Genomic DNA, 27,590 nt, shown 5'->3' with positions numbered 1-27,590 from the left:
AGCTGCCAGGAGCCGCCGAGAAGGGCGGAAGTGAAGGCGGCAGGGGGGCGGCATGGAGGGGAGCCTGGAGCAGCACCTGGAGGACACGTACGGAGCGGGATGGGGGCGGCGGGACCGAGGGGCTGGGGGGGGGAAGGAAGGCAAGGCCGCGGGCTGGGGGCTGGGTGTAGGCCGGGCTGACCGCCGCTTCTCCCGCAGCATGAAGAACCCGGCCGTGGTGGGAGTCCTGTGCACCGACTCGCAAGGCCTCAACCTGGGGTGTGAGTATGGGAGAGACCAGGGCAGGGCCTGGATTAGGGGTGGGCATGGGGACCCCCATAGAGCCCCTATGGACCCCTATAGAACCCCTATCCCCTATAGAACCCCCATGGACCCCTTTAGAACCCCTGTGGACGCCCCCGCATAGAACCCCTATGGACCCCTATAGAACCCCTGTCCCCCATAGAACCCTCGTGGACCCCTTTAGAGCCCCTATGGACCCCCCTGCATAGAACCCCTGTGGACCCCCCCCCCCATAGAACCCCTATGGGCTCCCCGCATAGAACCCCCGTGGACCCCCAGTAGAACCCCCGTGGACCCTCCTATAGGCCCCTATAGAACCCCTGTTCCCCATAGAACCCTTATGGACCCCTTTAGAACCCCTATGGACCCCCCCCCCATAGAACCCCTGTGGACCCCCCCATAGAACCCCTATAGGACCCCTATGGACCCCCCCATAGAACCCCCATGGACCCCCCTATAGGACCCCTATGGACCCCTATAGAACCCCTGTCCCCTATAGAACCCTTATTGACACCCCCCCCCCCATAGAACCCCTGTGGACCCCCCATAGGACCCCTATGGACCCCTGTAGAACCCTTATGGACCCCTTTAGAACCCCTATGGACCCCCCCCCCATAGAACCCCTATAGACCCCCCCATAGAACCCCTGTGGACCCCCATAGAAGCACCAGCACAGTTTGCCCGGAGATGTGGGTGCTCTGGCCCTTGAGACACTGGAAGTCAGGGATGGGTGCTGTGAGCATCTGCTGGAGCTATGGGTGTCCCTGTTCATTGCAGGGGGGTTGGGCTGATGGCCTTTACAAGTCACTTCCAACTCAAGTGATTATTTGCTCTGGGGAGGTACTACATCAGCTTACAGTGATAAGGGAAGGAAATGGGGATGGGGAGCTGCCTCCCATCATGGTGTGCATGAGTTCAACCCACATCTCCCCTCTTGCAGGCCGAGGAACGCTCTCAGATGAACATGCTGGAGTCATCTCTGTGCTGGCCCAGCAGGCAGCCAAGCTCACCTCCGACCCAACCGACACTCCTGTGGTGTGCCTGGAGTCAGACAGTGGGTGAGCATCCAGCCCAAGGCTGCTGCTCTTCCCTTTTTCCCCACCCCAAATCTCCAGAGCAGAGCTCTCCATCTTCTGCTTCACTGGCAGAGCTGGAGGAAGCCCCATTGCTGAAGCTGTGTTGGGAGGGGGGTATGAAAAGAAGTCAGATTCATGGGACCTCAGGCTTTGGGAACTGCAGAAGCAGCTGGAAGCCTTTCAGGGGCTGGTGGTTGCTGCAGCACTGTATTTCTTTTGCTTTTGGGATCCCCGTGGATTATTTAGCCCATGCTGTAGTGTCGTTTTGGTCAGCAGGACTCCATCATCCCCCTTTGTGGGAACAGCTGACAGGTCTGGCACTGAGCTGCCCATCTGGTTTCCCAGCCAAGTCAGCTCCTGCTCACCCAGCTGGTTTCTCACCTTCCTCTGACAGCACTTTCCTTGCTCTAGGAACATCATGATCCAGAAGCATGACAGCATCACCGTAGCAGTGCACAAGTTGGCATCCTGACCGTGGCATCCTGATGCTCCATTCCCTGCTCCAGACCAGCTCCTCCTCACTCTCCTTGGCTGTTCCAATGCAGAACACGCTTCTAGTACCAAATCTGGGCTGAAGGCTCTCCCTCTCTACTTACCAGCTCCTATGCATCTATCAGGGTTTCCAGCTCACGTTTTAGCAGTCGTGCTGTTAAAGACGTGAGTCACTCACCAAGCTTGTGTAATGATAGATACTACAAGGTGTGTGTGTGTGTGTGTGGCCTTATTTGTTGGAGAAATCAATAAATGACCTGCAAAAACCTTTGCTTCTCTTTGATCCTACTGTGAAAACCCGTTGCTTTCCCTAAAGCCAATTGGAGGGACTCCTCCCATTCTGATTCTTCATTGGCATTGCTGCAGAGAAAAGGGACCAAGACTTGGAGGTCCCTCCAGTAGAAGAGATACAAATAGTTCTCTATTCTCTTAGGAAATGTTTAGCTTCCTCTGGTTAAGCTTTCAGTGAGAGCAGCTTATTATTATGCTTCGGATTGAAGTTCAAACCTCAACTTGTTGGCCCTCGTGTGAACTGTGAACGGATGCTGATGACATCCCCACGAATCCTCTCTTCCCTTTAGAGGTTCGAGCATTTGGAACTGGGCAGAACAATCCCATAGAAAGGCCCTGAAAAGCTGCTTTGCTCGAATGCTTCCGCAGCACAAGGGAGCAGACAGGAGCTGGCCTCATACGTGGAGCAGAAAGGAGGCTTCACTGTAGAGCATAGACCAACAGATAGGGCAGGGTTGGAGCTAAAACTGCATTCACTGTGTAAAACAGACAGTCCTGGCCTCACCATCACTGTTATGTATGTAGCAGGCTCTAAGGATGGGCTGCTCTCATGGTGAGGTTGGTGCTAATGGAGGTGAGCAGTGCTACATCATGCCCATCATTTACCTCCCCTTTATTTTCTTTAATGCTCAGTTTCCAAGCTCAAAACAGAGTGCAGATGCCCATTTTAAATAGCCCCAATAAATAGCCATGGGCTCCTATAAGAGCAGAAGTTAAAGGGCTGTGAGCACTCAGCTCTCCCATTAACAAGCCCTAGGATCACTGCCCTCATTATTAGGGCTGCTGGATACACAGGGATGGCCTCAGATGCTGCCACCTCCCACCCTGCACCCTGTGCACCCCAAGCTCTCATAGCTCACATTGCAAACACTGTCCCACCTATATAAATGCTCAGCGCACGTGCTGGATGCCCAACTGTAAGGGAAGTTTCTCTATGCTGTTCTGTTTACCCCAGGATATCCGCTCCCGGATCCCACAGCAAGAAGGGAGTAAAGCAGGGATGGGACAGCCAGCCCCCCCGACCCCACAGCATTACCCTATTACAGTACTGCTGTCACCTCCTCCTGTAGGGCTGGGTGGCCACCAGCAGCTCTGGCTTCCATCCATCAGCTGGACACTGAGCCTCGGTCGGACCCCAGCAGACGGCTCAGTTTCCTCCATAAAGGAATCATGCTCTGCCATAGGGGAAGGGGAGGGACTCCTGGCCTGGAGCAGCAGGGAAAGGAGGAGGAAGGATCCTAACACAAAGTCCTGCCTCGGTTTTGCATTGGTCGTCATCTCTGCCGGACACGGACGTAGGGCCAGGCTGGGGGGCAGAGGGTCACAAGCAGAGGAGGGGGGGTCGGAGGGGGGAACTTCACCACTGGAGCAAATGACGAGGAGATTCCTCTTTGCGTTCTGCTGTTTTGGGGAAGGTTTGGCAGCATGCAGCAGCAGCACGGCGGTAAGGAAGGGGTCGGGTTTGTTGGCTCGGCTGCTGCTGGAAGTATGGGATAGAATGGGAAGGAGGTGGGCAGGAAAAGCCTCCCTAGGAGCTCAAAGATGGGACGGGCAGAGCCCCGGCTTTCAGCACAAACCAACCCTGTGCTCTAAAGGAAAGGGCTTAATTACACGCCTTGAGCTATTTAGGAAGGGGAAAAGAAAGTGAGCTGAAGGCAAGCAGTGAGACTGCGCCACCAAACAGAAGGACTGGGGGCATCTTTGGTGCTGTGGAGTTAATATACCCTGAATTCTCATTCCCAGGGGAAAGGAAAGAAGGAAAGGCAGAGCCAGCAGCAGTGATGGGAGATGGGAGCCAAGGCACAGACAGAATGTGGGCATGGGCAGCGGTGCTGCACTTCTTCCTGGTAAGCAGAGCACGAATTCACCCCCAAACCTTTGTAAGATGGGGTGTGTGGGAAGTCTCCGGATGGGCTGATCCTATTCAACTAATGGAAGAGAATTAGGGGAAGGCTCAGAGGCAGCGAGTGCTTTGCTACAGGAGGACACAGGCAGAGCAAAGAGTGAGGATGCAGCCGGCACCGAGCCTTCCATAGCTGGCAATGGTTAACCCCAGCCCTGGGCTGGGAGGCACCGACTGTCCTTTGTCCTTTGGGAAGGGAGCATGAGCTCATGAATTAATTCATCAGAGAGCAAAGCAAAGCTCTGATGTCGTTTAGTTCTGTTGCTTTGGAGAAGCCAGTTTTGCATAAGGTCAATTGAAATTCAACCCCAACACTCCTTAACTTGTCCCAAAGGCAACACGTTATCCGGAAGGAGGGAGCACATCCATCCCCTGCAGCACCTCATCTGTCCTGCTCTGACACAGGTCAATGTGTTTGTGATGGGAACGCTCAAAACCTTCGGCATTTTCTTCGTGGCATTCCAAGAGGAGGTGGGGGGATCCTCAGAGCAGGTCAGCTGGATCGGCTCCATCATGTCCTCACTGCGCTTCCTGGGAGGTGAGCATTGCATTGCAGGTCCTACACCTATAGCTGCTCCATATCACATCCATCAGCGCAGGCTGGGGTTGAGCTGATGGAAAGGAGCTCTGTGGAGAAGGAGCTGTAGGTCCTGGTTGGCCAATGGTTGGCAAATGGTTTCCCAATGGTTGGCAAATGGTTTCCCAATGGTTGGCCAGTGGTTGCCCAATGGTTGACTAATGGTTGGCCAATGGTTGGCCAATGGTTGACTAATGGTTGGCCAATGGTTGGCCAGTGGTTGACTAATGGTTGGCCAATGGTTGGCCAGTGGTTGACTAATGGTTGACCAATGGTTGGCCAATGGTTGACCAATGGTTGGCCAATGGTTGGCCAGCCGTTGGCCAACCAGTTGACCATGAGCCTGCAGTGTGTCCCTGTGGCCAAGAAGGCCAATGGTTCCCTGGGCTATCTGGGCTCTTTGGGCACCAAGCTTTGCCTCCTCTCCCTTGCAGCCCCACTGGTGGCTGTGATCTGCAGGCGGATCGGTGAGCGGCCGACCTCCATCATCGGGGCTGGGCTGGTCAGTGGGGGCTGCCTGCTCAGCACACAGGCCACCAGTGTCCCCTTCCTCTGTGTCTCCATGGGACTCCTGCTGGGTGAGTAGCAGCTCCCTTAAACCTTTCACCCATCACAGAGGGAATAAGCTCAGGGTGGCCCAGCTTTGGCATTGACCCCTTGTGTTTCCACCCAGGCATGGGGTTCTGCTGCCTATACCAGGCAGCTGCAGTGATGACAGCTAAACGCTGCAGGACCCGGCTGGCTTTCTCCAATGCCATTGCCCGCTCAGGGATGGGCCTCACCTTCCTGACTGCACCCTTCACACAGCTGCTCATCAACACCTACGGCTGGCAGGGTGAGCACATCTCCTGCCCCATGCATGGCTCAGCAGGATCCTTGCTGTAGATCCTTCTTCACATCCACAGTGAATTACAACCTTTCTTCCTGCTCCCCCGTTCTGATAGCAAAATGCATTTTAAGAAGCTCCTTTTGCCTTGCTGCAGGTACTCTCCTGATTCTCAGTGGCATCATGCTGAACCTCGTGCCTTCCGGCATGCTGCTGCGCCCCATCCGCACCCAGCAGCCCCCAGGATCCCCAGCCAGCAATGAGGACAAGAGCTCTGCGCCCAAAGGAGGGGCAGGAGACCTCGAAGCCACTAATGGAGCAGCACAGCCATGCAGCGCTCAGGACCTTCCCAGCACAAAGTCACCTGCAGAGCCCTGCAGTGCTGACAGCTCCCATGCAGTAACCACAGCAGCACCAAGGAAAGCCCCCACTGAAAGCTCCCCTGAAACCAGCACTGAGGCCACGAGGAGCTGCAGATCCATCCCAGTGCCCAAAGAGGAGAAGCCGCAGCCTCTCATTGACTTCTCCCCTCTGAAGGATCCCCTCTTCTGCATTTTTACCTGGTCCTTTTTGTTCAGTCACCTGGCCTACTTCGTGCCCATCTTCCACCTGGTAGCCAGAGCCAGGACGTTGGGCATAAGCAGCATGGATGCCTCCTATCTCATCTCTGTGGCCGGTAGGCAAAAGAATCTTTTCAACACGTTTATAATTGCAAAACAGGCAAAAAATGCAACACAAACCTTGCCAAGAAACACTCCCGAGATGTGTTCTAAAATAAATCCTCATGGAAAAGCCTGAGCTCACAGCCCTTACCCCTTTCTGTATATATAGCATTGCTTTCTGCACACGTATGGAGCTGCTTTCAGATGGTGGGTGGTTCTTTCAGCCACCCCTTCCTGCAGGGAATAAATGCAGGTTTTAGGCTGTTAGGTGTGAGCTCTGGCCTCCCAGCTGTCCCTGCTCAGCCCCACAAAAGCCGCAAGAAATGCGATCTGCATTCATAAACCTCCAGTGTGACCACAGAGAGGAATACAGGATCAGGGGGGGAAAGGAGGAAAAGAGAAAGCCACCATAGATTTGGATCTGAGCATTTGGATTTGGCACATTCACTTCTTGAAGGCGGGGGGGGGAAGTAAGAAAAAGCTTCCCCCCCCCCCAAGAAATAATGCTGTGTGAATACAACACGAAGGCTGCAATCACATCACGTTAAGAAAAGGGCCCCAGCCTCAGTCATCATAAAATATTTTATTGTATAAAAATAAATTCTCCTTCTGCAACGCTGTGCAATGTGTAGAATTGAGGTACGTGGTGAAGGAATCGAGGAGAGCACAGCAATTAATCTGATGCCCTTAATTAAGAGCCACAGGGATGCAGCACCACGAGCTGACAGCCCCTCATTGCTCTGACCTTCATCTTACACAAAAGCATCCAAAAAATGTGAAAATAAGCACCAAAAGTTGGGAAAAATAGAGATATCTACCTATGTAAGAAGCCTTTCCCTGAGGCTCAGTGACCTCTTCCTGCAGGTATCACTGAGACAGGCAGCCAGCTGCTCTCAGGGTGGATTGCAGACCAGAACTGGACCAAGAAGTACCATTACCACGCAGCTTACCTGGTGCTCTGCGGTGTCACCAACCTGCTCTGCCCCCTGGCCACCACCTTCCCTCTGCTCATGACCTACGCTGTGGCCTTCGCCATCTTCTGTGGTGGATTCCTGGCTCTGGTGCTCCCTGTGCTGGTGAGGATATTTCATTTTAACATATATGGAACGCAATAGAAAGATATGGCATTTCTAACAGCATTCCAAAATACATAACCACCTTTTTGTAAGGCTGAAGTGGGCTTATGTGGTCTGCAGTGAGAAGGGTCTGCCCTCAAATCCCTATGGCAGGGCTCCAGTCTGCCCAGCAGCACCAGGAGCTTCTTGAATTGCCTCCCACATCCTCCTTTCTAAAAGCTCATAGGAAGCAGATTGGATCCATTTGTCGACTACCTGAGCTCTAATGCAAAGCCAAAGGGCTGTAAGCACAGTCCCAACCCCTGGGCTGTCTGTAACACACAGAATGGGTACAGTGGGATCAGGATAGAGAAACATCATTGCAGCCTTGGCCTGTTCTCCCAGTGGGAAGGCAGAAGTGCACTTTGCATGCTGTAATTACAGCACTCACCTTTGGGAGGCGAGCGGATTCCAGGCTGTGTCAGACCTGGAGGAGCAAAGTCCTCCCCAAACCCCACAGTATCCAGAGATGAACCTCCCCACTAAAGGGCTTCTGTGCTTCCCACCAACCCTCCCAATATTTACCCGTATTTACACCAACAGGTAGACCTGGTCGGCGTGCAAAAGCTCCACAGCTACTTGGGCTTTGCTTCCTTCTTTGCTGGGATAGCAGCTGTTGGCGGACCTCCTCTAGCAGGTAATGTAAACTTGACACATCTCACATACCCACCACTGGCATCCAGTAGTAAAACCTTCTTCTGGATCGCTCTCCTACCCGTATGCATCCGTGGATGACTTTTCTGTCCAAGGAGATAAAACACAAAGAACACATTGGAGAACATCAGCACAGGGAATAGTTCAGCTCATGTATGTACGGCGTGTGATGTCTGCATAGGAAAGGAGCTCAGCACCCACAGCACAGCAGCACTGACCTCAGTACCATTGGGTTTGACCACCAGCAGGGCAGTGTTAATACTGAGCCAGAAAGAAACAGAAGGACTGAAGGAAGACAGCCCTGTGTTAATGCTCTGTGATACCACCTCCATGCTACACTAGCAGCCCTGCCATTCTGCAGGCACGAGAAAGATTGATTTCCTTAATCAATACCTCTAGGTTGGCCAAACTCTGGGTATGGATGCAATTTGGAGCAGCTAAAGTGTTTCATTGACAGCGTGTCTGACAGTGTCACAGTGATCCATAGGCTGTGCTGGAGAAGATCTCTTCTGCTGATACAAGATGTACGTCCAGCAGAAAGCAATACCTGCAAAACCATGGCAGTCAATTTTCCAGAGTAACATACGGTGTATAAAGAGCTAAATAAGTTGGCTTCCCTTCGTCCATGCATCATGCAGTGGTTATGCTTCCCTCTGCTTCCAATCTATTATTGCTAATTGGAAACCTGCTTCCTGACGATGCGAGGATGGGGCTGGGTTTCATAAAGCAAGCAGGTTTCCTGCAAGAAGCCCCGCTCACAGATCAGCCTTTCTTCATTCATCCAGCTGGGTTCAATCAAGGCCCAACAAGGCCAAGAAGTCGCACTGATCCACCTCACTGTAAGCAGAGCGAGAGGGAAATGAGTCACAGCTCGGGATCCAGGTTTGTGGCACACCACAGTTTTCTGTTTGCTGTAGTTTTCTCTTCCTGTGCTTCCTACTGCAACGTTCCAACGCTGCCATACGAAACATGGAAACCAATTGGGGCTACCTGCTAACTCCCTGTTTCCAACAGCAGCTGCTCCTTGCAGCACCGAAGTGCTATGTAAGATCCTGGGGGGGCTCAGTGCATCCCACTGCTGCTGACCTCCCTTCAAATGCTGACCTCAGAAGCACAACCTGCATCGTTTCTATATTAAAACCCACAACACGAGGGAGACACGGGTTATAAATGCTTATTGTGCACAGCAGAGCAAAGCCTGATCACAGTGCAGTGAAGAGGTGACTTACGTGCAAATCTGTTTAACTGGAAGCCCTTAAGCCAAGGCTGAGGCTCCTCACAGCTGGGTGCTCCTGAACAGCAGAACAAGGCAGAACAAACATCATTTTGGCAAGGTGCAAGAGAGCCAAGGAGAGCTGCATCCTATTTCCTATAGGGGAGAAATTGCCACGTCCTCCCACTGTGCTTCCCTGGGCTTTGCCCTCTGGAAAGGCACTCCTGGGCTCGAGCAATATCCTTGAGTGAAAGAAAAAACAACAGAGCTGAGATCTGGCAAAGGCGTGGGATAACTGAAAGCTGGTGAGCCCACAGGGCAGCACGCAAGACTTCCTTTCTTCCCCCAGAGCCCACTACAGCCCTGTAAATGATGCATGGGCATCATGGGCATCTGTCCCTTTTGCTCACCCAGCCTCACACTGAGCAGCACTGCTTCCTTCCCCACTATCCCACAGGTAACCCTGGGAACAAGGCTCTGTTGCTGCATTTTCCTGCTCTATCTGGATCCCAAAGTGCTGCTGTAAATGGTGTAAATCCACAGATGCCATGCAAGGAATTCTGCCCCATGTGAGCAGCAGCTCTGAGCTCAGCTGGTCACTGTGCTGCTCACCCACCCCACACACCCGGATACCTGATTTGGGAATATACTGCAGGATTTATGACAGGCGGCAGCAGCTCCTATTGCTTTGCATATCTTAGATTCAAGCAGGATTTAAATGGAAGGCCCAGACAACAGATGACACTTAAATTCGAAGGTCCAGAAATGAGATGTAACCAAACCAAACACTTCAAGGTCTCTTCAAAAGGCGACCTTCCCCCCTGCAGATTCCTGAGGCTCTGTGGAATTCAGCTTTTCCTTTTAAGTGCCAGCAAAGCTACTATTAAGCAGGTTTGCTCGCAGCCCCTTGTCTGGGATCTCTCATTTTGGACAGGTTGCTGCACTGGGTCTGCTCACAAGGCAGCACGCCTGGGGGGGACGTGGAGATTGCAGCACAGATGTTGCAAAGCCAGACACACGTGCAAAGCATCTCATTATCCAGCAGGACCTCACATCTGCTGCACCAGCTACTTCTGGTCCTCACGGTTAAAAAGGAAAAGGAAAAACATCAAGGATTAAACGTAATCAGATTCAAATCCACATCCACTACAAAGGGCTGGCGGTGTCAATGCTAAGAACACCCTGCAGTTTGTTTGCCTGCTGTACCAGTTGCTGGCTGCACAAGGCAACAAAGGGTTAAGGGAACCTACAGCAAGTATCTGAGGTATTCTTATATGAAAGCACACATCCTTTGCTTCCCACACACCTCCCCAAAGCGATTTGCAGCCAGTAAAACCCAGCAGCCTCAATAACCATCTCCTCTCCTGCAGGGTGGCTGTATGACTACACGCAGACTTACGCCTGCTCGTTCCTCTTTGCTGGGGCCTGTGCTCTGCTCTCTCCTGTCTCCTTCTTCATGGAGCCTCTGGCCCAGAGATGGAAGCTGCAGAAAGCCAACGTTGCAATGCAGAGTGAAGCCATCCTGCAGGGCAGCTCGGGAAGGACCAGCTTTGGTTGCAGCCACAGCCAGACGCCGGCCAGCACAGACCTGCAACGTTAAAGCAGGGATTGTTAGATGCTGCATGCACAGCCAGCACAGCCAGATGTGTCATTAAAGCCAGCAAAACATGCAGTGTGAAATGTTCTTTGGCAGGGCTGGGGATGTGGGTTACGCCTGAGCTCCTGCCCTACATCCCCACCCCAGTGCAGGGATCCACCAAGAGTCGAAGCACAGCAGGAGCTTTAGCTTATTAACTGAGATACAGCTAATTAGCACCAGGGAAGGAGGCAGGAACAGAGATAGGGAGCAGAGATAAGGTTTGAACTTGCAATGGGATGCGATAACAGCCAGGCAATGCATGAATGATCACAGCAGAGGGCTCAGAGCTGAACTCACTCTCCTTAAACCACGACCAGAGTAAGGCAGAATTACACCCACCCATCAGGATCCTCACCCCAAAGCAGCAGAACCCACAGAGCTTCAGCCCCACAGCTTGGCCCTACACTGACCACTTCCATTTAGACGGATGAGGAGCACTGTTCCCCTGTAGGAACATTACTTCAAACTATAGGGTGATTCCAAGCACAAATGAAGTGATCTGTATGGCACAAAAAGCTGCTGGCTCACAGCTAATGGGCCAGATTGAGTGGGCACACAGCTAAGTGATGCCAAAGAAACTGTGTGTGCTTAAGGGAGGGAAATAGGCGAGCTTGGAGTTTGCAGTCAGTGGTGAACGTCATGAGATGCAGCAAACAGAGCTGACCCACAGCCTCTATCTGCTGCACTGACCTCCCTGCCTGCTCTGTAGCACCCACCTACTGCGTCCTCTAACCTCTCCCAACCAAACACTGCTGGCATTTTCAGCTTTTTCCCCCATTGAGAACCAACCTGCAGCAGGACAGAGTGTGTGCATCCCCATCCCATCTGCAGCAGCAGCCCCCACCTCCTGGTTTATGGGGAGCATCTTCCCCCATTCCCTCCCCTTATGCTCTTTCCAACCCAAGAGCTTGCAAAACTAAACCAGAAACCAACAGCCACCCCCTCATTCTGCACCTCTAACGCACATCCTGTGCTTCCCACTGCCTAGGGGCGAAAGACCCAACAATCAGTGCAGTGTGGGGGTAGAGATGCTCTCCAACACAGTGGCACACATCACTGCTTCCTTACCCTTATATAGGGAAACTGAGGGTCTCCATCATGCTCCTACTCCCAACCCCTTCGGCAAACAGCTCTGAAGTCCCCATTTCCCACAGCCCAGAAATGACTCAATGTACCTTTCTTGTGCCCTGATCACCTCCTTGCGTCCATCCAAACAGGTCAGGAGCCCCACGCTGTCCTGACACAAAGCTCCAAGCCTTCCTCACTGCAGCTCTGTGCAACCTCTGCAGATCCACTCGTCTCCTCTCAATCCATCTGCTGAGGAGGCAAGCACAGAACAGATGCTTCAGTTATTCCTCACATGGCTGAGGAGCAGAGCCATTCATTGATCCATTCACACATCAAAGCAACCATGGGAACATCTGCCCCGAGGAAGGTTCTCTACCCCACTGAAGCCCTCTTATATAGCAGGCCTTGCTGGGGCAAAGCAAGAGCTGTAGGAATCCAGCTGCAATATTCACACCAGAGCTGAGGAAGCAAGTGCTGAAAACCTTTGCAAAAGGTGCAGCAAAGATCTGCTAAAAAGAAATTGCCTTCAGGGGGAAGCTGCTGCACTGCCATCACTCAGTGATCTGCAACCAGAGAGCAGCAGCACCCACAGAGATCCACAGACCCCTGAGGGCTCTGCAGGAGCTGAGAGAAGGAAAGAAGCTGCTGGGATGCAGCTGCAATCAGAGATGGCATCAGAAAGTGCTCTGCAGGAATCCTTTGTGTAACTCCCCCCCTCCGTGCTGTGATCTTCTGATATTCAACACCTCAGATGCTGCTGTTTCCAAAGAGCATCGTGCAGCTCTCTCCCAGATCCACATCCAACACAGCCCGCTTTCACAGCAAGACCAAACCAAACCTCCCGCTGCTTCGATTCCTCTCTCATGCTTGGGAAAGATGCCTTTAAGTTGGGGAGAGCTGCTTTCACTGAGGGTGATGGGGATTTATCAGCTGCCTTAATGGAAACCAAGGAGAGGAAGTGAAAAAAGAGACATGTTTGATAAACTGAGTTGTAGCTCTGGGTAAGCTCACAGAGCCCAATGCTCATTGAAAAGCCTTCCAGGCTGCAATAACCTCAAACACCAGGAACATTCATTCCCTCCAGCAATTTCGGAAGTAATTCATGGGCCAAAGTCCCCACTCTGCAGACTTTGCCTCCTGAGCTTCTGAACACCCTGAACCGTTGATATCTCTCATGTGGGTGAGATAGGGCCGGGAGGTGCCCGATCCAATAGGACCCATCCTGAGCCCTCAAGCCTTCAGTCAAGCAGGGCTAGGAAATGCCAGAAGAGGAAGCAAAGGCCACAAGGAAGAGCAAAGGTATTTGTCACCAGCCCTGTGACAGCTGGGAACGTGTCTGCATTGCTTTTATTGCCTTAGGGAGAGAGATAGGGAGCAGGGAGAGGGGCAGCACCAGGGATGAGCTCAAGTGCTACAGGCAGCATGGCAATGGGGCAGCAGGGCCATAGGAACAGCAGCTCCCTGCCCCAGGGTGTCCTGCAGGCTCAAAGCACAGCACTGTGATGCAGGAGGAGCTGCTCCTCATCCTACACATTGCACTGCAGGGAATGGTGCCAATGCAGGGCAGGACACGTTGCTGACTGTCAGCCCGATCCTTCCCTGTGTCTGAGGACAGGAAATACTGGAGCCAGCTGAAAAGCTACGGGGCTGATCTTCAGATCCAATTGCAGAGCTAGGTATGAAGGTCAAGGCAGGGAAAACGAGCAGACCAAATACCCATCACCCACAATTAACCTGAAGCTCAGCACCTACTGCAATTAACACCATGCTGGAGGAGGATACAAAGGATTTGCAAAACAGGAGAGGGTTTTTCCAGCCCACCCTCACCCTCTGCTGCCAGCACTGCCCACAGCACAGCACAGCTGACCATCCTCACCCCCCACAGCCCCATCTCCTAAAGCAGCTGTGGGTAAGCACAGCCCAGAGCCACAGCTCTTCCCACTCCTTTCCCTTCTGCGAGGGCAGCCACGTGGATAGAGCGTATCCTCAGAGAGCATTTGCCATTTCACTGCAGAGAGAACACGTTATCAGCCCAGAGCAGGAGCTGGGCCATCTGATGCTTTCAAGTGATTAATTCAACTGAGGCTGGGAAAAGCACAATTTGGGCATAGGAGGTGTGAATGCAAGGAGCTGCTGCCCCGTTTAATCTGCTCGCATGGCTTCCTGCTGCAGTGCACTTCATTAAAGGCTTCTCTTTGCAAATCCACTTTCCCCTGATTGCCTGCTTTGAGTCTCATTAGCCAAATTAACACTTAACCATGGTCCACCTGGCAGCTGCAGCACCCCACTGTAAGCAGCCAGTGTCACATCATAGAGCTGCCCCATAGGACCTCCATACATAGGATGTGGACAGGACCACAACAACCAGCAGCAGAACAGGCAGAGGTGTGCAATGCTTTGGGTCAGGGCACAATGCAGCTCACAGCCCGAATGGATCCACATACAAACACACACATGCTTCCAAAACATGAATTTCAACTACAAACACCGACTGCTGGAAGAAAAGCTCAGCTCAGGACTCCCACCACATCAACAAGATTGGGAATCATTGGTGAGACCTACAAAAGCTCTCATTGACAACAGGTTCATTTAGGCACTCATACCGGCATCCCACGCTGCACCCCAATTACAGACAGCACCCGGGGTGAGTCAGCTCACAAAGTCAAAACATCAGCTCTGCTTTCCCACACTGAAAACCCACCCTGTGGGCATGGAAACCTCATAGCATCAAATAGGAGAACCCCAAAGCAAACACAGGGCTCATCCCAGCGCTGACCAAAACCCATTAGTACAAGTGAGTAGGCACCCGAGGCTGGAGAAGCAACAAACCAACAGGCAAACAACAAAACCATCCCTTTTTACATTACAATTCAGCCCAAGCACTCGACCCTCTTACCTGCTTTGGGGATTTCACACAGCTCTGTGCCCCGGGAACAGCATCCTTCTGCTGGGAGGCCCTGCAGCCCTCATGTATGGCCACAGGACAGCACCAGGTTGGTTATCATCCACAGGAGGCGAAAGGATGTTGAAGCAACCAGGGCAAGCTTGCGTTTCAAGGCGCCTTCATCCATGCATCACAGTCATCCTAAGGGCACAACACAGGATCCTGGAGCCAACGATGCTGCGGCGTCAGCTTCCTCTCCATCGCAGCTGATGGTCCAACTGTGTCTCCTGAGATGAATGCAGAGCCCAGGCCAAGGGAAGGCAGAACCACAGCGTCGGGTTGCCTCCATCCTCCTGTCAGCATCGCACTGCACAACGTGCTCAACAACAAGCAAACGTGCAGCTGCACCTGGGACGCGTATCAGGGCGCATGCACATCCAAAGGCAGGTAGGATCGGTTCCGAAAACATCACTGACACCAACACCAAAGGGTTTAAAATTACCCAACACCAACTCGTCGTCCGGTCAGAACTATAAGACAGCGACCACACGGAACTGCTGCAAAGGGATGGTAAGTGTTGCAAAGGGACGGCTGCAGGTGGAGGAGTGGTGGCTCAACGTGTGGCTTTTATTAACGGCATCTAATAACATTATAACGCCTCGTTTCTGGGTGGGTGGTTTTGGTTTGGCTGCAAAGGTTTTACGTGCAACTTAAGAAATAAAAAGGAATAAAGAAAAAAAAAAATAAGAAATGAAAATCAAAATGGAAACTAAAAGGCCAAAAGAAGCGAGGTGAAACGAAACCGATCGGAACCGTTAACATTCAGCAAATCCAGCTCTTCGAAGCCCCGGCTTCGGACATCGTTGTGCTGCAGGGATCTGCTTCCCTGCTGCTTCTTGTATGCCAGCATCAGCACCGCTTCCTCGTATGGATGAGGAGTAAAAGCAGCGAGCGAACCCCAACCAAAGGGCGATGCTGGGTTCTTCCAAGCAGGTAAAACACGGCGGTCAATGCAAAAGCTCCATTCTCCCTCCTTCTTTGCACAAGAGCCGCGAGCGTCGGCTCAGCCACCGAGCAGCAACAGCAGCAAAGAACCCCTCAGCTGCAAACAAAGGGGGGGTCAAACGGTTGTCGTCAATTCACTCCCAGGCAGAAAAACCAGTGTGTTTTGTGTTTTTTTTCCTCCAAAGAAACAAATTTATTTAGAATGAAACAAAATCAGCTCAAACTGTGAGCGCGTGTTTGAGTGACAGCTACGGGAAGCTGTGTGAGCCATAAAAAGGGTATTCCTTTACTTTTTTTATCCAGCAATCTTGTGTACACAGCACAAAGCAAAGAGGTCATTTTTTATCCACTTTTAAAACACGGCCATTGGCATCACAATAGCAGATACACAACTTATTTTTTTTTTCTTATTTTTTTTTTTAAAGCTGCCATTTTTTAGTCAAAATGCACAAATACTAAACAGATAAGCTTTCTTCCGTCATGAATGGGCCCATGGATATTCCACACAAGCCACAGCTTCTCTTCCCAAAGGTCCATTAGAGCTCGCTATCCCACGTGGTTGTCCTCTGCAGTCCGCCCAGCTTTGCTTGCAGGAGGAAAGAAAACGTTATTCCATATCAATGCATACAATAGATTTCCCCCTCCTTACATCATATGGGATGATAAAGCCTTGCTGAATGGTCTACCCGGACTTCAAAGAGCACCAACGCCACCCAGGGGCATGAAAACCTTGAGTGAAGTCACCTTCCATGTATAGGAGCACAACGAGCAGCGCAGGGTTTGGTTTCGGACCGAGGTTAAACCAGGTTTACAGTATCAATGGTCGCATCCATTAACAGCTATCAGGATAAATCACAAGGATCAGCCGTGAGAAAAACCAACCCCAAGTGGTGCCTGTGGTGTTGGCTTTCCTCAACGGACACCTCCCAAAGGCAACGTAACGACAGCAGGATGACAGGTAGTGCATACAAGGCTCCCTCCTGCTCTCAGCCCTCCCATTCTAACATTAAAGAAGAGGGCAAAGCAAAAACGCACCCAATTAGGATTGGAAGTCGATGCTATTCAAGTTGTGTTTCACCACCCGTCGCAACCAAAACTGCAGGTGTGGATTTGGTTAACCATTCTCTGAATAACAGCTTAATAACGCAAAAAAACCATCCCGGCATTCGGGTTGTAACTCATTGGAATACCTGTCCTTCAAGCACAATCTGCAGGAAGTCCATAGAAAAAATGGGCAGACAAGGGGGGAAAGAACCCCAAAAACTCTGTATTATGCATGGCAGCAATTTTCTCCGCTCTTGTTTCTGTTCAACAGGCGTGCAAGAGGCTCCACAGGAGCACTGCCCTCACCGCTGTTTACATAAAGCCCGGAACTAAGTATTTCCAAGCCTATTTTCCCTGAGTCCTCAGAGTTTCGGAACCTGTCTTCACAATTTTCATTCACTCCTCCCCTCCACGTTAATACTTAAGGCCTTTCACCTCGGTTACCATCAGCTCGATGGCTCTGCAGCAATGCAAGAAGATCCCAAACTCTCCTCTGTGCCCCCCTGTAGAGGCTGAGCAAGCGGTCACCGAATCATTCCTTCAACATCCACACACTTCAATGGAGAAGGCTGAGGTTTGCCTGGCACGTAAATCCCTTCTCCCTCTGCGATGCTTGCAAGGATCCTCCGGGACTTGTAACCCAGAAGCCTCCACCCGCAGAGCTGATGGTAACAGGCAGCAGCAGACCGAGCACCAGGCTGGAGCAAACAAAGCCACTGGCCAGCAGCCAAGGAAGTTGCGTCAAGTTTCCAATTAAAAAACAAAACCTACTAAAAATCTTAAACAAAGGTATGAGTCATTTGAGGTTCTTTCCCCAAAGCATAAAGCACGGCTATACAAAATGATTCAGGAAAAGGACATCCTTTTTCCACAGTAATTCAACAAGCTAGCTCGTGAAATAGAGGAACACTGGCTGCACACGACATTAGAAGAAATACTGAGCTCCTGCTTGAGCAACATAATGCCAAATATGATTAGAGAGCTGAAGTCTGCTACATCTGTTCTGCTCTAGACAGAAGTGGGATCACATACGGACTTCTACACGCGGTCAGCCCTGGCCAAGATGACTTTCAGAGGACAGTTACTCCAATGGTGCAGGCTTTGGGGCCCAAGGGAAAGCACAGCTAACGCTGCGCCAGACTCGATGGCAGCACGCGACCAAGTGCCGGCAAAACAACCGTTGCCAGTCAGTTAGGTTTGGACATTAATTACCCTCAAAGGGTGTTAAAATCCTTGCTTACAAAACAGAGCAGCAACCACAAATAAACCAGATTTAAAGAAGCAGGTACTCCGTTCCATAAGAAAACCTGGAGTCAAACACAGCCTGTCCCATTCCCTGGCACAGCTTCGACCCATAAAAGCACGACCACTGCTATTGAACAAGGAGAAAGGGAAGTGCAACCAGGATGCTCTTCCCAAAAGTCATCCTGTTTGCTCTGACGTGTGGACACGCTGTGTTGACCCCAAGTTTTACAGGCTTTAAAACAACCACGGGTGGCTGCTGGGTGTCAACATGAACAACCAACGTGCTTAGCAAGTGTCGGCGTCGGATGTAGTAACATCAGTGCTTCTATTGGGTGTTGGGCAGATTGGGATTCCCAGCAGCTCAATGTTTCTTTCCCTTCAAACTCTGCATCCCCTGGTTCAGATCTATGGGAAAACTCACCCCAAATGCACTTCAAGCAAGGCAGCAGCAGCTTTGATTGCACGCCGACACACAACAGCCACCCGTGAGAATTAAAACAGACATTCTGTGCAGGAAGTGGTAAATATGCCATATCGTCTCTAACGCACCGTTATCTGCATCATTGGTGTCACTCTGAGGAATTCTCGTTGTTAATAGGAAGATGAACAGCTGATTTCTGCCATCTATTACATTCACATTGAAGGACACGAATCCGGGAAGCCTGGGTTTCGCCCTCAAACACTTAAGAGCATTAAATGAGGCTTTTAGAAAGGAAAAAAATGTCTCTAAAACCAAACTTTGCTTCCAAGATAAGCTGCCACATCTGAGTTCTCAGTTCCCAGCGATGCTTGGGATGCAGCACTGCTCCTTCAGGTCACAAAGGGGAAATCCAACACGCTCTGAAAGCTGTTCCATAGCCCTACAGAAACGCACCTCTGTGAGAGCGGATCTGGAGCACACAATGTCACATTGACAGCTGCTGTGTTCATACAATACATTCAATGCATCTCATCCTTCATATATCCTACTGGCAACCCAACCCCATGCTTGGAATTGGGGTTTTTTGTGTGGTGTAAGTTGATCAACCCGCACCAATCACCCAAAGAACCCAATGGAAGACAACTGAGAGAAGCAGTGCTGCATTTACATTGCCTGTCTCTGAAGATGTGGCTAAGTGCAAGGCTACATTCTGGTTTTAAGTGCAAGATTACATTTTAGGGCCTGTATATTCATACAGAGTCACCCTTCAGCTTAGAAGCCAGAGACAAAATCCTCCCAGCTGTTAAATAAAACAATGGGGATTTGGATGCCTTCCCGCCCTCTTATAGATGCTGCATTAACAAGGTGTGACAGCTGGAGGATAGTGCCCAACAAAAGGAAAATGAATGAGAAAATGAGCAAAGTTCTTTGGAAAACCAAGGCAAACTGTTTCCTCCCATCTCAGCAACCCGGAGGTGCTAATAACACCTTCCTCCGGATGCCTATTGAATGATAAACCTCATGTAATGCCCGCTGTACTGTACCTGAAAAGTCCCTAGCAGACAGCAGTTCCTTGCTATTAACAAAGAGGTATAAAAGATAATGAGAACTTTAAGGTAATTAAATTATTACAGAATTAAAACCATCTCTGGAGAGAAGCACGCTCGCTCAGAGTTCGCACCGTGAAAGCAGACCCCACTGTACCTGCAACTCTTGGATCAAGGCAGTAAAAACAAAACCAACCACAATAGATTCTTAAAGCACCTCCTTGTTTCCTGCATACCAAAGTTAAGCACGAGACATTCATGGTTTGTAACAAAGTCCTCAGCTATTTACCAAACATTGTCACTGCTACAAACCCAAAGTGCATTATATGGGATACAACAGAACCGAAATAGGAGAAATACACCTGGTTTTTTAACAACAAAAAATAAACCAACCCAAAAATCAAAGCATACTTTCAGTGCATGCATTCTGTGGGGCTGGATGAATCAAACACCCAATAGAAAGGAACTCATTTTCTGCAGTGTACCCAAGGGCAGGTGCTGGTCACCTGGAGGACGTCAACCTCGAGCCATAGGACTCAAAGGGAAACACTTCAGGCTCCTGAGGAAAGGGATGATGTGGGCCTGACTGAGGCCATCACAGAACTCCCACGACCCAAAAGAACAGCTGACACCAGTCTGCATCAAGCAGGGATGTGGTTTTTTCCATTCAAACTACCTTTAGTAGTGCTTTAAATCTGGTCTTTTCGGTTCAGAACTCTTTTAAAGGATGAGTTTGTCCAACTCGCTTTAAAAAACAAAAATACATGAAATGAAAAAAGGACACACGAATCAAAATGAGGAAGATGGGAGTTTGTTCTTCCCTTCCCCCCCCTCCCCATCCCCATCCCCACCCCACCCCCTTCCCCAGTCTTTTGTTGTGGGGATTGTTTGTTTGTTTGTTTCCTTTTCTTTTTTATCTATTTATTTTGTCATTAAGTCAAAGCAGGCCAAGCCTCCCTGCTATCCCCACAGATGAGGGATTCTCAACACATCCTACTCACTCTAATGGCTAACCAACCTTTCTGGCTTCTAACCTTATAGAAAAATGCGGTAACAGAAAATAAAAAGAATGGGCACAGAAAGTCACCTACAAACAAAGATCTAATTTAAAATCATGACTGGGCTGGCTAAGGCTGTATCCCATAGCACCTGGCACACGCTGGAGGGGCTGTGTGGAGGAGTAGGCAGGGTTGGGTACAGAGCACACGAGGGCTTTTAAGATGCCCCACGGACGATGATCATGACCAGATAGTCGTCCTCTGATTTGGCCAACGCCTTGGCCGTGGAGTCCAGGAACTGCTGGGAGAAGTCGCAGGGCGGAAAGGCGTGCAGGACCCCGCTGTTCTCCTTGTCTTTGTTGCCCCCCACAGGGAGGCTGATCACCCCAGCAGCCTGCTTTTGCTTTAGATAAGAGACCAGATTCCTGAGTGGCCTCTGGGTGGAGGTGGTGGCCTCGCCAGCCCCGGCTGCGGAGCGGTTGTCTGATGTGCCGGGCACAGCCAAAAGGATGGCGTAACCATTGGGACCCGCCACCTTGATGCGGCGGTTCACCTCATCCAACTTGGGCTGGTCCAGACGAAGACGTTGGGTGATCTTGAGCTGAGCTACTTTCCCACCAGTCGCTCCTTCCACAAGGAGACTGCTGGCAACTCCGAGGTCCCCCTGAAGCAGGTGCATATTGGACGGGAAATTGCTGTTCTTCAGCAGAAGCATCCCCTGCCACGCCAAGCACAGCTTGGGGGCTCCCCCAGCCTGTGATGCTCCGTCCTGCTGCTGTTTCTGAGGTGGAGGTTTGAGGCGGGAGCCTCCCCCGCCTCCCTCTGCAGCACGTTCATCCTTTTTGGCCGGGCTTTTGCACTCCTGAGCAGCAGCAGCAGAAGTGCGATGTTTCCGCTCCCTTTCAGCGGAATTCTTTCGGTCGCGCTTTTCGTTCTGACCCCTCTCCAAGCTGCCCCTCCGTGACTCCCGGATGGGAGAGGGCCGCTCCAAGAGGAGCAAGCGAGACGATGAACGCTCTGGGTCGCTGCTGTAACGCTCCCTCCCCCCGACGAGCTCAGGGCTGCGGTCTGGTGGTGTGGTCGTGGTCAAGCAGTGACGCTTCCGAGAGGAAGAAGAGCGCTCGCTGTCTGGAGAGCGATCCAAGTGCCGGCCTCCGTCCTCAGCCAGCCTCCGTTTCCTAGGCTGATCCCTACTACTGCCCAACTCCCGCTCCCCTCGGTCCCGCTCTAAGGACCAACCATCCCGACGGCGTTCTAGGCTTTCCAGTGGGTCGTAGGCAGCTGCTCGGTTACTCCTGTCCCGTACAGGGGGTGGGGGTGGCACCCACTCTGTCTCGGGATAAAGGTCTCTATCACGGTCTCTATAGAGCAACGGTGGCGTCCTGTCCCGGGCACCCCGCAGAGGATCGGGTGGGGCCCCCCGGTGAGCCCCAAAAGCAGCCGCCTCCGCCACGAGCTCATAATGAGCAGGAGGTGGCAAAGGCAGGGGCTGCAGGTAGGGCTGCTGGTACCGATGCTCGGTATCCGCAAAGTCAACGCGGAGGCGGCGATCCGGCCCACCCAATGGAAAGCCACGCATGTGGGTGCAGGCCGCCTGCGCCGCGTCCAGGCTCTCGTACTGGATGTAGGCCCATGAATCACCTTTGCGGTAATCAATGGTACGAATGGTGCCAAAACGGTCAAACTCCCTGGCCAAGGCGGCAAGGGGCACCCAAGGCCCGAGGCCACCCACCCAGAGCCTGGTAGTTGGAGTGGCTTTACCATACCCAATCTTGATAGGGTTACGCAGGAGCACCTTTCCCGACATGGCCAGCTTGGCTCGATGCGCCATGTCCAGATTCTCAAACTTAAGAAACCCATAAGTGCTAGTCTGCCCGCGCCCCGGCCTTTTGATGTCCACCTCAGTAATGACCCCAAAACGATCAAAAGCTCGACGTAAATCTGTCTCGCTCACGGTGATGTCCAGGTTGCCCAGGAACAACGTGCGGTTGGCTCTCTGGTCATCCTCAGGGCTGATCTCCTCCTCACTGGCAGCTCCAGCACCCCCTCCTCCTCCACGGAATCCCCCAGCAGCCGCCACGCTGGCCACCCTTTCCAGCCCATAGGCCGGCCGCACTCGCGCCTCATAAAAACCCCCATAGTCCCTCTCCCTCTCCAACTCCCTGGGCAAAGGGGGAGGGGGCGGCAAGCGGCCCAAAGCGAGCTGCTGCAGCCGGTAGTCCCGGTAACCCAACGCCCCTCCGCTGCCGGCGGGGGACAAAGCCCGCTGCGTCGCCCCAGCTGCGGGATGCCGTACAGCTGCCGCTGCCGCCGCCAGCCCCACGGCTGCCGTGCCGTAGGGTGACTCCTTGTCCAGCAGCGCCGGCGAACGGCTGCTCCTCCTCCTGCTGCTCCCTCCGCCGCTCCCCACGTAGACGGCCTCGATCTTCAGCGGCCGGTCGTACAGCACGAGGCGACCACGGGCGTGTTTAGCGGCTCGTGCATCTTCAGGCCGTCGGAAGTTAACGAAAGCCACACGTTCATCCGCAGCGCCGGTACCGGGCGGGAGGCGACTGATTTTAACACTCACATCTCCGAATCGTTTGAACTCATGGAACAGCCCGTCCTCCACCGCCTCGTCGCTCAGAGCCGAGCCCAGCTCGCTGATCTTCAGCGTCTTGTACTCCCCGCTGTCAGACGACGACGACTGGGCCGCAACCGTTCGGGACTCACCCCCGCGGCTGCTGCTGCTCCGTGACGGCTCCGTGCTCTTCCCGCCGTACCCGTGCCGCCCTCCCGTGCCCGTGGCCGCCCCGCTCTCGGTCCGTGCGGCCTTGTCCTGGTGCGGGCCGCGCCTCCCGCTGTTGTTATCGTTCGAAGCCGCCGCCGCCGCTTTGCCGCCGTTGGAGCCGCCGCCGGAGCCGCTGGGTTTCTTGCTGCTCCGCTCTCGCGTTGAGGAGGAGGATGAGGCCGAGTCCTCGCCGCCCCCTCCGCCCCGAGACCGCTTGGCTTTGGCGGGGGAGCGCTCCTTGCCTTTCATGGCGGTGCCCGGCGGGGCCGCCTCCCGCCCGGCCCTGCGCCCCGGCGGCCTCACCGACGGACCGACCGCCGCGCTCACGCATCCGCCGCCATCTTGGAAGCCGCGGCCGCCGCCGACCCCGCCCCCTCGGCGCCCATTGGCCGCTCGCAGCCTCACCCCACCCTCTCTCTCCCGCCGGGCGGAAATCCCGCCCCGCCGCCCCGCCGATCTTTGTTCCTATTGGCTGGGGAAGATGTCTGTCTATGGGCCGGCCTCGCGCGCCGGGAAGAGCCGCCCCCCATCCGCCCCGCCCCGCTGTCTCATTGGATAGTTAGAAAGGGCGCGGACTTCTGATTGGTCCAGCTCTCCTGTCACTAGGAGCGGCTCTGACTTTTCCCATTGGCCATTGGGCGAAACTCTTTCCTCCTTCCAATTGGTCCTCTCACCTGCCAGTTATCTCGCCCCTGCCTCCCATTGGTCCGCGTGTTCCCGTTGTCCCTCTCAAATTCTCGCGAGCAGAGCTTTACCCGCCCCCTTTTCCCATTGGTCACAGCGAACCCTGTCTGCCTTGTTCTGATTGGCTGAATCCAATGCCACTCCTTCAGAAGCGCGGGATGCTGCCCACGCTCCGCTCTTCGTTTACCATTGGACGAGAAAATCTCCCTAAGCACCCGATTGGATGCGGGTAGGAGCTTGCTGATTGGCTAATATGGCTGTCAGTCAAGCGCGCTTTGATTTTGATTGGTCTCCTGGTGGGTGTTGGGGTTCATTAATTACCTGGGGGTGTTTGGGGTTCATTGATTACCTGGGGGGTATTTGGGTTAATTACCTGGGGGGGTTTGGGTTCATTAATTACCTGGGGGGTGTTTGGGTTCATTAATTACATGGGGGGTGTTTGGGTTAATTACCTGGAGGGTTTGGGGGTTCATTATGGGGGGGGGGAGTGTTTGGGTTCATTATATGGGGGGTGATTGGGTTCATTAATTACCTGGGGGGTGTTTGGGTTCATTATATGGGGGATATTTGGGTTCATTAATTACCTGGGGGGTGTTTGGGTTCATTAATTACCTGGGGGGTGTTTGGGTTCATTATATGGGGGATATTTGTGTTCATTATATGGGGGGTGTTGGGGTTCATTAATTACCTGGGGGGTGTTTGGGTTCATTGTATGGGAGATATTTGGGTTCATTAATTACCTGGGGGGTTTTGGGGTTTATTAATTACCTGGGGGTATTTAGGTTCATTACCTGGGGGGTGTCTGGGTGCTGCAGGCTGAGTGCAAGGTGCTGTTTTCTTGTTCTAGGCTTTAAATGATCATCTCCAACTCCAACGGGCACAGAGGAGGAGACACAAAGTGCTGCTGCTCCCCCTGTGCTGATCATCCCCTGCTGAGCATCCCAGCTGCTCCCTGAGCTGCTTCGCATCCTCGTTTCTTCCTGCAGCCTCGCTCCCATCCCAGCTGCCCATTAGAGCTGTCGAAATGCGTTAGCTTCACTTAGGCAAAGCCACAAGAGCCCTCCTGGGAGCCTGTCTGCAGTGCGAGAGCGAGCAGGCGTGCACTCCGACCTCAGCTTCCACTATGTGCTCAATGCGATTCATGCGCTGCCTCAACCAGCAGAAGGAAAAAGCTGGAGGACATCCACGCCATGGATTGGGGTTGGCAGCGAACCACAGACAGCGCCCAGCACCTCGAGGAAAGGCAGGAGGAGCAGGATCCGTCCTGCAGCACAAACGGCAGAGCCTGGGGTGGGCTCAGTGCTTACAGCATCCCCCCACCTGAATGTGCTTGGTGAGAGCAGCTCGTCCCACTGCCCACCTTCCCTCTCCTCCCCACGCTTTGAAGTCAATCAGGAGAGCTCTCTAATTGCACATACACATTGGTTTTAATCTCCATTCAACCAGCTCAACACCGAGGACCTGGCATTAACCTCTACGAGCATCCCAACGCCCCCCCTGCTCCTCGACCCCCGCAGCCGGCAGAGGGCAGCGACAGCCCAGGAATTGCCGGGTCCGGATCAGACCCCGCTGTCCCCCATCCCAACCCCGGGTAGATCGCTCCCTCTTCTTCTGCTGCTCATATTATTCGGCTTTGATGAGTAACGGAGGAATTCGCGTTGTTCACTTTCCACCTCTAACGTTTGGAGATGAATTGATAGGGAAGAATAACCCTCGAAGTGGAGGAAGAATTAAAGCAACGTGGAAGAGCACAGAGCAGGAGCACATCCTGCACTACAGGATCCATCAGCCCCTTCCAGACAGTGATACCCACTGGGATGGAGGCAGCAGATTTGAGGTACCCAATGCAGAAGGATGTGAGGTCCTCATGCTCAGCACTGCTGAGACTCAGGGACAGCCAGGTGCCTTTAAGCACTGGAATTGCTGCTCCGTGCTTTGCCGTGTCACTGCACGGCATGTGATGTGATGATGGAGCTCTGCAGCAGCCTTGTATGACCTGCAAACAGGTGGCAGCTCCAAATGAAGGGACCTCACGTAGCCCCCAGGTGTCTCATATAGGGCTCAGCCCCAGCAAAGGTTCCTGGGCAGAAAACTTCCCTTGGATAGGGATGGAGGGGACATACATGGGAGGCCCCCATCCCTGCTGCAAGCTGTAGTCACTGCCAAGCATGACATGCTTGCAGGATGAGCGATGCTTGCTGTAAGAGGGAGAAGCAATGCTAAGAGATGCTGTGCAAAGCCAGCCCAGCTCCCAGCAGAACCTCAGGCCCTTTCCATAGTGTCCTGATGGGGAGAGAAGCAAGGATTCAGCCTGCAGCAAATGATGCTTCTCAGCCTTTAATACAAGCAGGGTGAGCTGAGCAGGAGCTTGCAGAGCTCTGCACCTTCACATGGGGATGGAGGAGATGGCCCCTGTGTGCCCAGACCGTGTCTTTTTCCTTTGCCCAACCCAAACAGCCTCAAATGCATCATATCAGCCAGATGCCCCCAGAGCTGAATCCCCCCAGCACAGCGCCTCTCCATCGCCAGCAGGAAGGGAAGATGGCAATTAAAATAAATCAGAGGCTGGCAGCTCCATCCGTCATCTCGAGGGCAGCAGTTCCAATCTGGACAGGGTGGGAATACAGGCAGGAGATGATCAATAAGCAGATCTGTAAGGAGACACCCACCAACCTTCAGGCAGAGCCCCAAAGTCAAACCCTGCTTGGCTTTGCTACGGGAGCAGCGCTGGCCCTGGGGAAGGAGCTGAGATCCCTCCAGCTCTTGTGTTTCTGAGCTGACAGCTCTGGGTGAGGCTGTGCTGCTCAAGGAGACCCTTCAGCACCTTGTAATGGGATCCTCTGCCACTCGGAGAAGCAGTGAATAATTCATGGTGCTCTGGCTGATCCAGACCTGTCTTTTTAGCCTTCCTTCAGCCCAGGATGCTGTTAGAAACAAGGAGAGCTTCTTCCTCCTGAAGCACTTCGGGATCTCAAAACCAACAGGCTGGATGATGCAAAGAGCTGCTGCCAGCCATCCCAATACTTGGCATCCCCTAAACATCACCCTATAACAATGCGTAGGTGGGCATAGCAGGGGAGCTGCCCTCACCTACCCCCTCCATCCCCCCATCCCATCCCATGGGTCTTCATCAAAGAGCGTTCTGTACATTCGGTGCCTAGAGCTCCATCAGCCACGGACTATGAATTCTCAGTATATATTTAAGGGAGGCGTGGGGGGATATTTTTAAATGACCCCGAAGCTATTTCTGTTTAATTTCCCTCCATCTCTCTCTCTCCATGAACTTCTCCTCCGCAGAAGATGAGAGCTCATTTTCATCTCTCCTGTCTGCAGACCGGCTGGGTGCAGAGGGGGGGGGGATTAAAAAGCCATCCAAAAAAAGAGCAGAGCTAACACAGAGCACCCAGGGTGAACAACCCCCCCCTGCAGCCTCATAGGGGGACTCACAACCCTTCCATGACCTCACATTAGAGGTAAAACCAGAGTTCAGCATGAACCCACCTCATGCTCCTCATGCTTTAAGGCGACCCTCAATGCAAACACAGCCTCCTGCCCTGCTCCAAACCATTCCCATTGCTTTGCATTCAGTTTATTAACCCCCATCTGACACCTGTGGATAATCACCCATCCCTCAGCTCAGAGGCCCGGCAGCTGGAAGAGGTTATTTTCCCCCTGCAGCCCTCAGGGTAGGGCAT

General features: G+C 52.8%; 3 protein-coding genes and 1 long non-coding RNA gene across 9 annotated transcripts; 2 read left to right on the top strand and 2 right to left on the bottom strand.

Moving 5' to 3' along the window:
• Positions 1-17: 17 nt before the first annotated feature.
• Positions 18-2,116, top strand: LAMTOR5 (late endosomal/lysosomal adaptor, MAPK and MTOR activator 5). The gene is made up of 4 exons (XM_015884982.3): positions 18-87; positions 199-260; positions 1,223-1,340; positions 1,770-2,116. Exons 1-4 carry the CDS (start codon positions 53-55, stop codon positions 1,828-1,830), a joined length of 276 nt encoding a protein of 91 aa, XP_015740468.1. The 5' UTR covers positions 18-52; the 3' UTR covers positions 1,831-2,116.
• Positions 2,117-2,743: 627 nt separating this feature from the next.
• SLC16A4 (solute carrier family 16 member 4) lies at positions 2,744-10,763 on the top strand. 6 transcript variants are annotated; one of them, XM_015884974.3, is made up of 9 exons: positions 2,744-3,436; positions 3,885-3,988; positions 4,450-4,582; positions 5,056-5,199; positions 5,295-5,456; positions 5,605-6,123; positions 6,974-7,185; positions 7,768-7,861; positions 10,462-10,763. In XM_015884974.3, exons 1-9 carry the CDS (start codon positions 3,049-3,051, stop codon positions 10,689-10,691), a joined length of 1,986 nt encoding a protein of 661 aa, XP_015740460.3. In that variant the 5' UTR covers positions 2,744-3,048; the 3' UTR covers positions 10,692-10,763. The 6 variants fall into 6 exon arrangements, with proteins under 6 accessions (XP_015740460.3, XP_085383468.1, XP_085383469.1 ...); XM_085527342.1 differs by lacking the exon at positions 10,462-10,763 and adding an exon at positions 8,278-8,459; XM_015884980.3 differs by having other exon boundaries at positions 3,312-3,436; positions 4,379-4,582.
• Positions 6,678-7,886, bottom strand: LOC146754790 (uncharacterized). Its single transcript, XR_014938829.1, has 2 exons — positions 7,750-7,886; positions 6,678-7,182 (listed from the first exon to the last, which is right to left on the bottom strand). It is a non-coding gene; the product is annotated as an uncharacterized LOC146754790 (long non-coding RNA).
• Positions 10,764-15,848: 5,085 nt separating the features above from the next.
• RBM15 (RNA binding motif protein 15) lies at positions 15,849-23,600 on the bottom strand. Its single transcript, XM_015884973.3, has one exon. It carries the CDS (start codon positions 23,458-23,460, stop codon positions 20,659-20,661), a length of 2,802 nt encoding a protein of 933 aa, XP_015740459.2. The 5' UTR covers positions 23,461-23,600; the 3' UTR covers positions 15,849-20,658.
• Between the last annotated feature and the right edge of the window lie 3,990 nt (positions 23,601-27,590).

The sequence above is a fragment of the Coturnix japonica genome, chromosome 38 (assembly GCF_054131305.1).
Source record: "Coturnix japonica strain WE chromosome 38, WE-NBRP24, whole genome shotgun sequence".
Taxonomy (NCBI): domain Eukaryota; kingdom Metazoa; phylum Chordata; class Aves; order Galliformes; family Phasianidae; genus Coturnix; species Coturnix japonica.
This window is presented reverse-complemented; position numbering and strand designations above follow the sequence as displayed.